This window comes from Ictidomys tridecemlineatus, chromosome 7 (assembly GCF_052094955.1).
Source record: "Ictidomys tridecemlineatus isolate mIctTri1 chromosome 7, mIctTri1.hap1, whole genome shotgun sequence".
In the NCBI taxonomy this organism is placed as follows: Eukaryota; Metazoa; Chordata; class Mammalia; order Rodentia; family Sciuridae; genus Ictidomys; species Ictidomys tridecemlineatus.
The window spans coordinates 166,958,930-166,973,473 of record NC_135483.1 but is presented as its reverse complement, the minus strand read 5'-3'; the positions used below and the strand labels follow the sequence as shown (position 1 = coordinate 166,973,473).

The 14,544-nt window shown below is 35.1% G+C and overlaps 1 protein-coding gene across 1 annotated transcript in view; it reads right to left on the bottom strand.

Moving 5' to 3' along the window:
* Window positions 1-14,544, bottom strand: part of Fam117b (family with sequence similarity 117 member B) — a 93,659-nt gene that overhangs the window by 15,920 nt on the left and 63,195 nt on the right. Inside the window, exons 3-4 of the mRNA XM_078017873.1 lie at window positions 12,935-13,027; window positions 11,450-11,563 (exon numbers count right to left, since the gene is read on the bottom strand). Of these exons, the coding sequence (XP_077873999.1) occupies window positions 11,450-11,563; window positions 12,935-13,027 (207 nt within the window). The remainder of the gene's footprint in view (window positions 1-11,449; window positions 11,564-12,934; window positions 13,028-14,544) is intronic.

Below are 14,544 nucleotides of genomic sequence, written 5' to 3'. Positions count from 1 at the left end.
TTAAAACAAGTAACATTTATCAAACACTTAATATGTGCCAGGCACTGTTCCAAGCATTTTATACACATTATTTGCTTTTATAAAAGCTCTGTAAAATGCTTCTACTACCATCCACATCTAAACATTTTTTTAAAAATTAGGCTCTGAGAAGGTAACATGGAGTCATGGAATTGGGGCTGAACTTAAGGTTCTATCAAACTATAGATAACCACAAATACTGAAAACAGTCATCTATATTCTATGAAACTATATGTTATTTTTCACTTTTACCTTCTTAAATTTGCCAAATTCTCTTAAGGGTACCTTCCTATCCTGTGATAATCATAAATTCTCTAATGAATCTTTACTAACCTTAGATAATTAATAAAAATATTTTCCAAGGTAGTGTAAATATTTATTTTTTTCTTGACAAATTTCCCATTTCCCTTAAAGATGACCTCATTTCCACCGACAAGTTATAAGCAAGAAAAAAGGAAAATCAGTACTGTGATAAGTAAGTTGTTCTGACTCAAGTCTGAAAGTTATCCTTAAAAAAAAAAATTATCTTAAGACATGACACCAAAAGTCATTCCCATTACTGAGCATCACCCAAAGTAGTTTGCATACACACACAAACACACACACGCACACATACACACACACCTCACATCCCACAATTTAACTCTGTGAAAGACACTAAGAAAATGGAAAGACAAGTGAGAATGGGAGAAAATATATGCAATTCACCCAGCAAAGGACTTTTATCCAGACTATATAAACTTAGTGATAAGAAAACAGGTACATGAATTTTAAAATGGGCAAAAGATTTGAACAGACACTTCACCAAACAGAATATACAGATGGGGGGAAAATGAAAAAAATATTCCCTAGGGTAACACAAAATCACAAAGAGATGTTCTTCAACACAAGGTTTCAACTTTGGCAATCTATGGTACATCCACGTGATGGAATACTACTAGGTAACAGAAACAACTCAGATAAACCAAGTTCACTACTGCTGGGTGTAAAAAGACGGTCTTAAAAGATTACATTATGCATGATTCCATTTATGTGACATTTTCAAAATGGCAAGACTAGAGTGATGGGCAGATCAGTAGAGGTTAGGGATGGAAGAAGTGACTACAGAGGGGCAACATGAGGGAATGTTTTTGCTTGATTGATTGGTGGTGGTAGTATAGTCCACACACAGTATAGTATAGTCAGTCACAGAACTGAGCTGGGCACTGTGATACATGTCTGCAATCCCAGCAACTTGGGAGGCTGAGCCAAGAGGATAGAAAGTTTAAGGTCAGCCTCAATAATTTAGTGAGACTCTTGTTTCAAAACTTAAAAAAATAAAGAGGACTGAGGCTATAGCTCAGTGGTAAAATATCCTTGAGTTCAATGCCCAGTACTTTATTAAAAAAAATTTTCTCAGAACTGTACCAACCAAAAATTGTTAATTTTACCTTAATTGAAAAAATAAAGGAAAAAGTTGACAGGATTATACTATCATAACTTGTCTGCCTTAATATTGTATCTTTAGGAATCTGCCTATAGTTATTTGCTGAAGGACATAATGAAAAGTGGCAAATTTTTTTTTTTCTTCAAAAAGCAGCTCACAAATGACCTAGGTACACTTCAACTGTCAGATATAGTCCTTACAGATGAGCACAACTGAATGTCAACCAGTCTTAGCTACCTATCTTTTAGAGTTCCTGTTTTTTCACTCTTTCCATTTTAAGGCTCATAGCCAGTAACTTCCTCACTTCCCATAAGCCCTATCAGTACTGGTTTATCCTATGACAGAACTGGTGATATAACAAGATGAGACAAAAAGAGAAAGGCAAGTAGCAAATGCTACCCCTCTACACTACTCTTCTCCTAATTATCGGCACTCTCTACTCTCCTCCTGCTTCCTCACTTCCAGGTCCTCACTCTCCTATTTTTAACTCCAGTGAATTATATACAAGAGTCACTGAGATTGTTTATTCCCCATCAGTCTTTCATATCCCTAAGGACAGTCACTGATACATGGTAGGAAAACTTTTTCATCTTTTCTCATCATCTTGTTTCCTTTCCAATGGAAATAAAATTCTGACCTACAGTCTAACAAAGGCTCTAAGCATTCCAAATTGAATATATGTACTTTCTTCAGGGATAAGGCACTGGGACAGTGATGCTAACACTCTATTTTGGTTCTTGGTGGGTCAAGGAAGGGAGTAAACCTTTCTCAAATTAGTAGTATTAGAAAATGGAAAAGGAAATAACGAAGTGGTAGGGAAAAAGAAACCTATACCTCACTATTTAGGAGTGGAAAGTGTCTTACAATGATTCTGTCATGCAGTCATCTCATCTGTGCCTGGGCTCTTCCTGTGCCAGAAGAGCAGGAAGCAGACTGAAAAAGAGCTCAGGAGTTATTAGTACACATAATACAAACAGAATTTTTATTTTTCACACTGATTGATGGTGCTCAGTTCTAAACTCTTCTTATTTTTTTTAAAGAGAGAGAGAGAATTTTAATATTTATTTTTTAGTTTTTGGTAGATACAACATCTTTGTTTGTATGTGGTGCTGAGGATCGAACCCGGGCCGCACGCATGCCAGGCGAGCGCGCTACTGCTTGAGCCACATCCCCAGCCCCAAATTCCTCTTCTTATTATCATGACAAAAATAAGATCTTGCATCAGGCGGTATAAAGTATGTATTTATTTTATAACTGTTAAATCACGGAAACAGACAAAGAAGAGATGTATTAGGAAGCCTATTTAGTGCAGAAAGCTTAAGGACTTTTTGGTTATCACACTGAGAAATCACATACACAGGAACCTGCCAGTGTAGTAACCAGTATTTCACACATCTGGTTAGTTTGCTGATATTTTCTACTGCAATTCAAGGTAGCAAAAGAAATCACACTCCACACATTCTAAAGTTTTTCTCAAATATAATATATGTATCACCAACTACTTGTCAATCATTTAATTTGTTTAAAGCAAAGGAAAAAAAGGAAGGAAAAAGAGGGAGTGTGGAAGGCAGGAAGGAAGGCATGAGCAAGCCATTTCTGTAAAGCCAACACACCACTTTAGGTTAAGTAAAACAAAGGTTTAACTATAACTTATTAATTAGCAATAGTTATATAATTAAATTAAAACTGATCCAGTTAGAGGTCTGGAAAAGATTTTCCACATTAAACATATTATTGCTATTTCAAGAAATAGAAGGTAATATTCCTTTAATTCCAATCCTTAGATAAAAATACAAAAATGATTATACTTAAAATTTTACCTTTCATTTTAAGGGCTCCTTAATGGATTTAGTAGCAAAATTTTATATTATTTTGTACTGGGGATTGAACCAGAGGAGCTACATCCCCAGCCCCTGCATTTTTTTTTTTTTTTGTACCAGGGATTGAACTCAGAGGCACTCTACCACTGAGCCACATTCCCAGCCCTTCTTTGTATTTTATTTAGAGACAAGCTTTCACTTAGTTGTTCAGTGCCTTGCCATTGCTGAGGCTGGCTTTGAACTCGTGATCCTCCTGCTTCAGCCTCCCAAGCCACTGGAATTACAGATGTGTGCCCCAGTCCCATTTTTATTTTGAAACACTATTTTGCTAATTGCTTAGGGACTTTCAAAGTAATTGACACTGGCCTTAAACTTGGAATCCTCCTGTCTCAGCCTCTCAAATCATTGGGATTACAAGCATATACCACAACTCTTGACTAAAATTTGTGTTTCTAAATATACATCAGTTTTATTGTGTGCATGTACAAATATGTAATAACAAATCCCACCATTATGTACAACTATGATGCATCAATAAAAATTTTAAAAAGCTTCCTAAATTTTAAAAAATTAAATATAAATTAGTATGTTCAAACATTCGTGGGTTATCAGATTAACTAAGGGCTCATCTTTGAACAGCTCCAGAAATTATAAAAGTTGTTCACTGTGCTAAGGTAAAAAAAAATCTCTCAACAGATCTGTACTTTGAAAGTCTCAAGAACAAGTACCTCATTTTCCTAGTTTATGATTTTCTCCTTAAAGCAAAACCATCAGCCAGGCGTGGTGGCACTTACTTATAATCTCAGTAGCTTAGGAGTCTGAGGCAGGAGGATCACAAATTCAAAGACAGCTTCAGCTATTTAGTGAGCCCTAAGCAACTTAGCAAGACCCTCTCTCTAAACAAAATATTTTAAAAAGGGCTGGGGATGTGGCTCAGTGGTTAAGTGCCCTTGGTTCAATCCCTTGTATGGGGGGAAAAAAAAGGCGCCAACAGATTCTAGTCAATTACAAAGTTTCTAATTAGAAAGACAACTATTTTCAAGATACATTTTCCATTTACACTCTCCACATTTCTATATACTTTATATTCTGTATAAAAACTAAGAATTAGTCAACACTAACTCTCCTAAAGTCAATCTACATTGTAACTTAAATGTCTATTGCATTGTTTCCAAGTATGGGAATAATATCTATAGTACAACACACACTTGAGTCAGGAAAGACAGGAAGAATATCTACTGAAGCACCAGCTGGGTAGGGGAGAGAAACAGCTAAAATTTGAAGGATAAAAATCTGCCTTGAGCTAGGCGTGGTGATGCAGGTCTATAATCCCTAAGCCAGAGGCTTAGGCAGGAGGATCACAAGATCAAGGGCAGTCTCAGAAACTTAGAGAGACCGTGAGTCAAAAGAAAAAATAAAAAGGGCTGAGGATGTAGCTCAGTGGTAAAACTCCCTTGGGTTCAATCCCTAGTGCAAAAAAAAAAAAAAAAAAAAGCAAAAAAAAAAAAAAAAAAGCCTTCATAAACAAGCTGGAAAAAGATCTGTTAAGTAATTCAACAGAAATTCATGAGAGATAAATGAACTGGAATCCCTAATAAAACCAAAGAGAGATGAAAATTGATGTTTAGAATGATTAATTTAAAAAAATATATCTGAAAAAAGGCATTCCTGTCCTAGGGGCTTCTAGTCCAGGGGCTCCAGGTGCTCTTGATTCTTCCTTTCCTGTCACTATTTATTTCTATCTTCCTGGATCATTATCTCTCATCTGGTTCCACACTTTCAAGTTCTTAAGTTACAGCTACATTCTATAATAAGGTCATAGCAGAACTTTCTATTGGTTTCCAACTGATCAAATCTTAAAATTCAATCACATATCTTGGGCTAGCATACAAAGATTCTAGTGCACAGCAGCAATTTTCATTTTTTAAAGATATTTTTCAGTTGTCAATGGATCTTTATTTTGTTTATCTATATGCAGTGCTGAGAATCGAACCCAGTGCCTCACACATGCCAGGCAGTGTGCTACCGCTAAGCCCCAGCCCCAGGCCCTTTTTATAGTTTTTAAATAAGCATCTGAATACTTTTTTAAGAGCTTTAAAAAGTTTAATAAGGAGTTGGGCTCAATTGGTAGAGCATTTGCCTTGCATGTGTGAGGCACTGGGTTCAATCCTCAGCACCACATAAATACCAGTAAATAAAATAAAGGCATAAAAAAAGTTTAATAAGAAACTGGCAGGGAAACCAACTGATCTGTTCACTTCTTTTACATTAAGGTGTTGCCTAAAATGGCCTAACATACTGAGCAAGAAGTATGTGCTGAGAACTGCCAAGTTTATATTTTTATCTCATTTAGTCATCAGGACAACACAATGAACAGATAATATTATTATGCAGCAAATCTGAGGAACTGCATACCTCTAGCAAGCAGCAGGACTTAGATTTTAAGCTCAATGGTTTGATCTTGGAGCAATGTATACAATCTTTACACTGTTAAATGATCTTTTAGTTTACCTTTGATATTCCTTTTAAGAATACAATTTAAACATTTCTATGCAAATTATATTTTACATATTTATTATTTATCTGTATTCTTTTGTTGATAGATTTTTAATAATAGTTTTATCTATAAAATAAAAACAATTTATAATCCCATGCAATTTACCTATTTAAAGTGTACAATGAGAGCTGGGAATATAGCTCAGGGGTAGAAAATATGTCTAGCACTCACAAGGCTCTGGGTTCCATCCATGACACTTCAAAACAAACCTACCACCAAAATTTCCCACCCCCCAAAAATAAAAAATAAAGTGCTTGATATTTTTTAAAAAAATGTTTATTGAATAGAGTTGTGCAACTATTACTATAGTCAATCTCCAAATCACATCAAAAGAAACCCCTTACCCATTAGCAGTCATTCCCATTTGTCCCACCAATTTTCCAGTCCAAAGCAATCACCAATGAACCCTTTGTCACTGCATGTCACTGCATTGTTTCTCCTAATCTGGAATTTCCTTAAGATTTCCTTTTGTGTCTGGCTTCTTTCACTAAGCATGTTTGCAAGGTTAATTCATGTTGTAGCATATATTGACACTCCATTTTTTTTAACTAAATAATATTTCATATTTCATTATTTGAATACATCATATTTTATTTACTAATTTTCAGCTGATGAACATTTGTTTCTAAATGTGAGCTATTATGAACTATGCTGCATAAAATAATGTTTATTATTCAAAAACATTTTTTTGCACTGTATAAATTTTTATGTGGATGAACATGTTTTCAATTCTTTTGACTGCACACCTACAAGAGGAAATGCTGGGTCATATGGAAATTCTATGTTTGGTCTTTTGAGGAACTGCTACAATTTCTTCCAAAGCAAATGCATCATTTTACATTTTTTTAATATATAATTTTTTGGTTGTTGATGGACCTTTATTTCATTTTATTTATTTATATGCAGTGCTGAGAATCGAACCCAGTGCCTCACACATTAGGTAAGTGCTCTACCACTGAACCACAACCCCAGCCCCTCATTTTACATTTTTAACAGTTAAAATATGAGGATTCCACTTTCTCTATATCCTCTTTAATACGTTAATACCTATCTTTTTCTAGGAACTGGGGATTGAACTCAGGGCCTCATGCATGTTAGGCAAGCACTCTACCACTGAGCTATATCTTTGGCCCTTTTTTTTAAACTTTATTTTTGAGGCAGGGTCTTGCTAAATTGCCCAGGCTAATCTCAACTTTGTGATCCTCCTGTCTCAGCCTCCTAACTCGCCAGGATTTCAGGTGTAAGTCAGTATGCCTGGCATTATCTGTCTTTTAAATTACAGCCATCCTAGTGGGTATCAAGTAGTACCTCACCCCAGCAGCTCAAGAGTCTGAGACAGGAGGATTGCAAGTTCAAAACCAGCCTCAGCAAAAGCGAGGTGCTAAGCACTTCAGTGAGATCCTGTCTCTACAACAAATCCCCAAACAAAACAAAACAGGGCTAGGGATGTGGCTCAGTGGTTGAGTGTGGCCTCCCCCACCCCCACTCCGTCCCCAAAAAAGTGATATCTCACTAGAATTCTGAACTGCATTTCCCTGTTGCCAAATTATATTGAACACCTTTTTCACATGCTTATTGACTGTGTATCTTCCTTGGTGAACTCTCTGTTTGGATATTTTCTCCATTTTTAAATCGGATTGTTTGTCTTTTTATTATTGAGTTGCAATAGTTCTTTATATATTCTAGATAACACTTCTTTATTAGATAAATGATTTGTAAATATTTCCCCCTGTCTTTTCATTTTCTTTTTGATGTTCTTTGAGGCACAAAAAAGTTTTCAATGAAGGTCAATATTATGGTTTGGATGTGAGGTGTTCCCTAAAACCTCCTGCTAATGCAGGAATATTTAAGGTGAAATGATTAGAACACGAGAACTGTGACTTGACCAGTCCATTCTAGTTTGAATGGACTAACTGGGTGGTAACTAAGCAGATGTGGCATGGCTGGAGGAGGAAGGCCATTGGGGACATGACCTGGAAGGGTGCATCTTCCCTCTGGCCCCTTCCTCCCTATCTCACTACCTGTTCCCCCTTCCCCTTCTCTCTGCTTCCTGACCCTGCCATGAACTGACAGTTGTTCTCTGCTGGGTCCTTCCTCCATGATGTTGCTGCCACTTCACCCTGGGTCCAGAGCAGTATAGTTGGCCATCTATGAAACTTTCATTCCCAAATAAACTTTCCATTCTCTTAGTCATTCTTGTTGGGTGTTTTTGACCACAGTGATGAAAATGCTGACTAAGACAACCAATTTATCTACTTTTTCTTTACTTACTTGTGCTTTTGGTGTCACACCTAAGAAACCATTGCTTAATCCAACATCACAAACATTTTTGCTTGTTTTCTTCTAAGAGCTTTTAGGTTTAGCTCTTACATTTAGGTCTTTGATCTATTTTGAGTTACTTTTGTAACTGGTATTGAGGTAGATATTTAAAATTGTACATAAAGGCTAGAACTGGTCTCCTGTTCTCAAAATTCTGAGGTCTGAATGTGTAGCTCAGAATCCTAATTCCAACTCATGTGATCTTGGACAAGATACTCGATCTCTCTTGGCATTGATATTCTAGTCTGTAAACTGGAGATACAATCCAAAAGATGAGACTTAAATACCTACACTACACACAAGCACTGAATAGAGTGCTTGCCATTCAGTAGGCATTTCAACAGAGTTCAAATATTTTTTATCACCTTCTAAATATCACTTAAGTTCATCTGTTTTCACTAGTTTCAAAATTTCTACCTTACTTGAGGTCACCAACATTTCTTACTTGGATTACTAAGTCCTATTCTTAAATGGTTTCCTCACCTCTAAACTTATCCTTCTGCAAATTCACTCTTTACTCTGAACCCATAATGACCATTATAAAATGCATATCTGATCATGTGTCCGTCTTCTATATTTCAAAAAATGATCTGCTGGTGCCCCAAAGATGAAGTCCCAATGTGTTAACAACTAGGACATGAAGCCTTTTAGGTCTGACTGCTATTTACTTCTCCAACTTCATCTTTTACTACTACCCCTAACCAGGACCAAGACTACTTCTAGTTTTAGAACACTGGCTAATTCCTACTTATCTTTCAGGAATCAGCTAGACAACACTTTCTCTGAGAAGCCATTCTCAGTCCACTCTAAACCCTATTAACACACAATCTTCTAATTAACTATTTCCTTATGTCTCTCCAATGAGATTTGATGAGGACGTGACAGTATTTCTTTATCTCTATATTCCCTAATGAGTACTACAGTACCAGTCGTAAGATAAATATTTAATAAATGCAGGGTGAATGGTCTTGAAAGTACACATCAGTCTATGCTTTTCCACTAGAAAGAAAATCTACTAAAACAAAGCCATATCTATAACTCAATTGAAAATTTTTTCATGTTTATAGTTTGAGAGGTTTAATTAAACATGAATACCAGGTGTCATAATTATCGAAATGCATATGTGTCCTATTTGTGGTAAGAGGTCAAGATGCTTGATGTGTCAAGTGTGCAAAATTCAAGGTAGATAAATTTATTTTTCAAGTTGCTCTATTTTCTAGGTTTTACTTTTTCTGCAAAGGCATGTTTTTGAATTAACATGTATTTCTTGTATGCTTTAATATCACTTATTAATAAAAAAAATTCAAGTTTCAAGAAAAAAAATTTGGACAGTTTTACTATTAAGAAATTATTAACTATAGTGAAACTTAATTCACTTAAAAACTTATTAACTCCTATTAACACTCCTTAATTCAATGAAATTTCATCTTAACCTTTACTTGGAGTAAAAATATAGACTGGTTTGCTTTACCTTTCTGAAATACATACAAGTTATTTTTGGATGAATTAGAGGGAGGGGAAGGATGGATCTGTGAAACCATCTAAGTCTTCAGTCTTTTGAGGGTGAAGAGGTGTGGTTTTTAATTAATATTCCAATTTTGATAATAATTAGTCAATATAAATTTTTCACATATTTTGAAAAGTTTACATTTCTGCTTCTTCAGAAATAAACCCGTTTGTGTAGGTTTTTTAATGTGTTAATGTCTAATTATGTGTGTTTATCTCCCCAGTACTAGGGATTGAACCCAAGGGTGCTCTACCACTGAGCTATACCCTCATCCCTTTTTATTTTGATACAGATTTTTTTCACCAAGTTGCCCAGGCTGGTCTCAAACTTATGACTCTTCTGTCTTTGCCTCCCAAGTAGCTGGGATTTTGTGTCCCCAGTCCCAGCTTAAAATATCTTGTAATTTTATTTAATTTATTTTTTTAGTTGTAGATGAACACAATACCTTTATTTTATTTATTTATTTATTTTTAAGTGGTGCTGAGAATTGAACCCAGTGCCTCACACATGCTAGATAATCGGTCTGCTACTGAGCCACATCCCCAGCCCCTTAAAATATCTTGTATATGGAATAAAGTTACCAATCAGCCTATAAATTTGTAAAAAATAAAAATTCACCACTATATTGATATTTTAAGACAAAAAATATTTAAAAATTTATATACCGTTACTCATACTTTCTACTGTGAACAATCACATATACTTAGCAATCCTTAGAAACTCATCCCATAAAAGTGGTTGGCAAACTTTTCCTATAAAAGACCAAGCAATAAATATTATAGGTTTTGTGAGCCAGATAGTCTGTTAAAATTACTCAATGATATTGTACCAAGAAAGGAGTCATAGACAATATACAAATAATGAACGTGGCTTTGTTCCAATAAAACCTTATTTACAAAAAACAGGTGGTGTACCACTTGGTTTGCAAGCCATAGTTTGCCAATTCCAGTCCTAAAAAATGATATGAAAGGGGCCGGGGATGTGGCTCAAGCGGTAGCACGCTTGCCTGGCATGCTTGCGGCCCGGGTTCGATCCTCAGCACCACATACAAACAAAGATGTTGTGTCCGCCGAAAACTAAAAAATAAATGTTAAAATTCTCTCTCTCTCTCTCTCTTAAAAAAAAAAAAAAAAAAAAAGATATGAAAGTCGCAGAACTAAAAGCTGTCTAGTTTCCAGGGTCTACTGCCTTACTGTTGAGAAAGAAAATTGAATCTAGTTTCCTTCATTCCCAACCCTTCACTTTAAAAGATTCAATCATGGGACCTGAAATGAACTTGCTCATGCCCTGCCAAAAGACTCCAGCCAATTTCAATTCAGTCAAAAAGAAGTGTTCCCTGACCAAGCCATCAAAAGTAGTTCATGGAGCTGTATGTAAAGATTTAAAGTAGTCAAAGGATTTTCCTTTCCAAAAGACTTCATGATACAGGTATTATTATTCCCAAACTTCAGATGAGGAAACTGAAATTTAGAAAGGATAAGCTACTCATCATCTAGGGTTTTTGTTCCATAACCAGTGGTAATGTCTCTGCATTATTCTGCCTCCAACATAGTGAATCAGTAAAGACCAAACTATGGCAAATCAAAATATATAATCAGCCTTTAGAAGTCAGATCTTACACTACAAGAAAATATCATTTTTGTAAACTTAATATTGTTTTCTTTTATAAAGGTTGTCAAGTCAGTATTTAAATTATTGTTTTAAACACGTTTTGGACATTTTTGCTTTAAATAATCACTTTCAAAGTAACAAATAACCAGAACTAATTTCTTTTCTGGATTTTGTGGTTTCTGTGCTCCTACCTGACTCTGGTTAATAGCTGCATGGTTGCCATGGAATGGAGACTGTCTTTCTTTATCTCGATGATGCCGACTGCTGTGTTTACTTCTCTGCAACTGCTGGCGTAATTTTGCAATCTGAAAAAGAGAGAAACAAGTATACCAGAGTGATTTCCACACTAAGTAAAACTATATCCTTGCTTAATAAGAACCAGTACAACTACCCTTAGTAAGTCATTTGAATATTAAAACCAGATTGCAATATCCAATTTCTTGTACAATTTTTATACATACACATAATTCATTTCTTTTAAAAAGAAACAGAACATGGGCTGGGGTTGTGGCTCAGCGGTAGAGTGCTCACTTAGCATGTGCAGGGCCCTGAGTTCGATCCTCAGCACCACATAAAAATAAATAAATAGGGCTGGGATTGTGGCTCAGCAGTATCGCGCTCGCCTAGCACATGCGAGGAGCTGGGTTAGATCCTCAGCACCACATAAAAATAAACAAATAAAATAAAGGTTTAAAATAAATAAATAAAGGTATTGTGTCCAACTACAACTGAAAAATAGATATTAAAAAAAGAAAAAGAACTATATTCACACATTGTTCTCAATCTTCAAGCTTCCTGAGTTCTAAGCAAATAAGTTTTCAGCACCAAATAAATTATAGCTTTAAGAATTCAAAAATAACAGCAATTATTCTCTCATTGTTCTTACCATAAGTCAACTTGGATTCAGAATTCTTTACTAAATACCTAACTTTTAATGGCTCCAAAAATTAAGTAGCATTTAAAGATCTAGTCAAGCCATGAAATGTATTCATTTCAATGATTATCCTCTGACTGAATTTTTCTTTCATTTACACATATTATGTGTAAAATGCAAATGTCATTAATTATAGGCAAAGAAAACAGTAATCACAGCACAGAACCATAATCAACTGGGTTAAACTGAATTACTAAATTTCAGAAACATTACAGAAAAATAACAAACATGAATTTGCTGTATCATTATAATTTATAAATCTGATGTTTACACTGTATTGACAGTTATGGACTCTCCTACCAAAAAAAAAAAAAAGTTCTCACATAATCAGGTAAGTAATGTGTACACTTCCCTATTCAAATCTTTATCTAAGCCAGGCACATGGTACATGCCCACAATCCCAGCAGCTCAGGAAACTGAGGCAGGAGGAACAAGAGTTCAAAACCTGCCTCAGCAACTTATGGAGATCTTAAGCAACTCAGTGAGAACTTGTTTCTAAATAAAATACAAAAAAAGGGCTGAGGATGTGGCTCAGTGGTTAAGTGCCCCTGGGTTCAATCCCCAGTACCAAAAAAACAACCATCAACAATCAATATCCAATGGATACAATTACTTTTTCTGTTGTTCTCTCTCAATTTTAAAAAAAAATCAATGAAAAATGACAAATTGTTGCTGCCTACAACTTTAAAGAACTAGCCAAATGAAAGATAAAATTTCCAGTTCCTTGGAACACCTTCCTGACCTCCTTAAGTTGATCCGTACTGCCCCAGGATGCTGAGCGTTTGTGAGATCCTTTCTTCTTTTCAGAGTACTCTTCAGCCCATGCACTCTCTGTCTATAATGGAAAAAAAGAGGTGTGGAGAGCATTTAACAAAAATCACTTAATAACAATGTATGTCACATTTTTTTCTACTACAAAATACATTCTTCTTACCAAAAAAAATAAGATATTAGAAAGCATTTAAAGTACCACAAAGTACCCACAATTCTCCCAGCACCAATTATATTTAGCATATTTCATTTTTATTACTAAGTTACCAATAACTTATTCATATACTATTATTATTACAGATTTATTGAACAAAGTATAGATGCATGCTAATAATTGCTAGGCACTATGTTTTCTTATGCTGTATCTGATTTAATATATGTACAGATTTCTAGAAGTTTTGCAGATAAGAAAACTGACAATGGGGGGTTAGATAAGTTGCCTATCTCACAGATTGAAGTGGGAGAGCCAAGAAATAAACCTGGCTCCAGAGCTCACAATCTTAATTTTTATACTGTCTACTCTTGCTTTAGAAATGTACAGAGAATAGCTTCAAAAATGTTCTTTAGGGGGCTGGGGTTGTGGCTCAGAGAAAAAGCGCTTACCTAGCATGTATGAGGCACTGAGTTCGATTCCCAGCACTACATAAAAATTAAATAAAGGTATTGTGTCCACCTACTAAAAAAATAAATGTTTTAAAGAAAAATGTTCTTTAGGTTATACTAAATCTGGAATTTGAAAATAATGTATCAGAAATTAAAAATGATAAATCATGAATTCTTGGCACACGAAAATATGCTTTGCTAGACACACTGGCATATGCTTGTGTGTTTGGGTAGCTAAGGTGGGAAGATCATTTGAGGCTACAAGTTTAAGACTAGCCTGGCAACAGAACAAGACCCCATCTCCAAATAAATAAAAATAAATTGCAGGGGCCATGGTTTAAAAAAAAAAAAGTAAAAGAAAATATACTCAACTTCATGGATAATAAGAGATATGAAAGTTAAAACTTTAGCAAGACTGGGCAATTTGATAACAAACTCTCCTACATTGCTGGTGGGAGTGCACCTTCATGGTTAGTGCAGCCTTCATGAATGGAGATTTTGGCAACTGTTATTAAGGTTATAAATACACATACTGCTTGATAACTGCAATCCTACTTTTGGTAATTTATCCTGAAAACATATGAAATATACATTTTTTAAAAGTATTTATTTTTTAGTTTTATTTTTTGGCAGACACAACATCTTTGTTTGTATGTGGTGCTGAGGATTGAACCCAGGCCGCACGCATGCCAGGTGAGCGTGCTACCACTTGAGCCACATCCCCAGCCCAATATACATTTTAAAAAAATAGTTTTTCAGTTGTAGATGGACACAATATCTTTATTTATTTATTTGAGCTACAGCCCCAGCCCCATGAAATATTCATTTTAATGTGCAAAATGACATATTCATATGATTCCTTACAGCAGTGTTCTTGAAAGACTGAAATAATATAAATACATTGAATTTATTTAGACTTCACTAAATAAATTGTAGTATATCTTTACAATAGATTTGTAGCTATAAAAAATAAGTAAG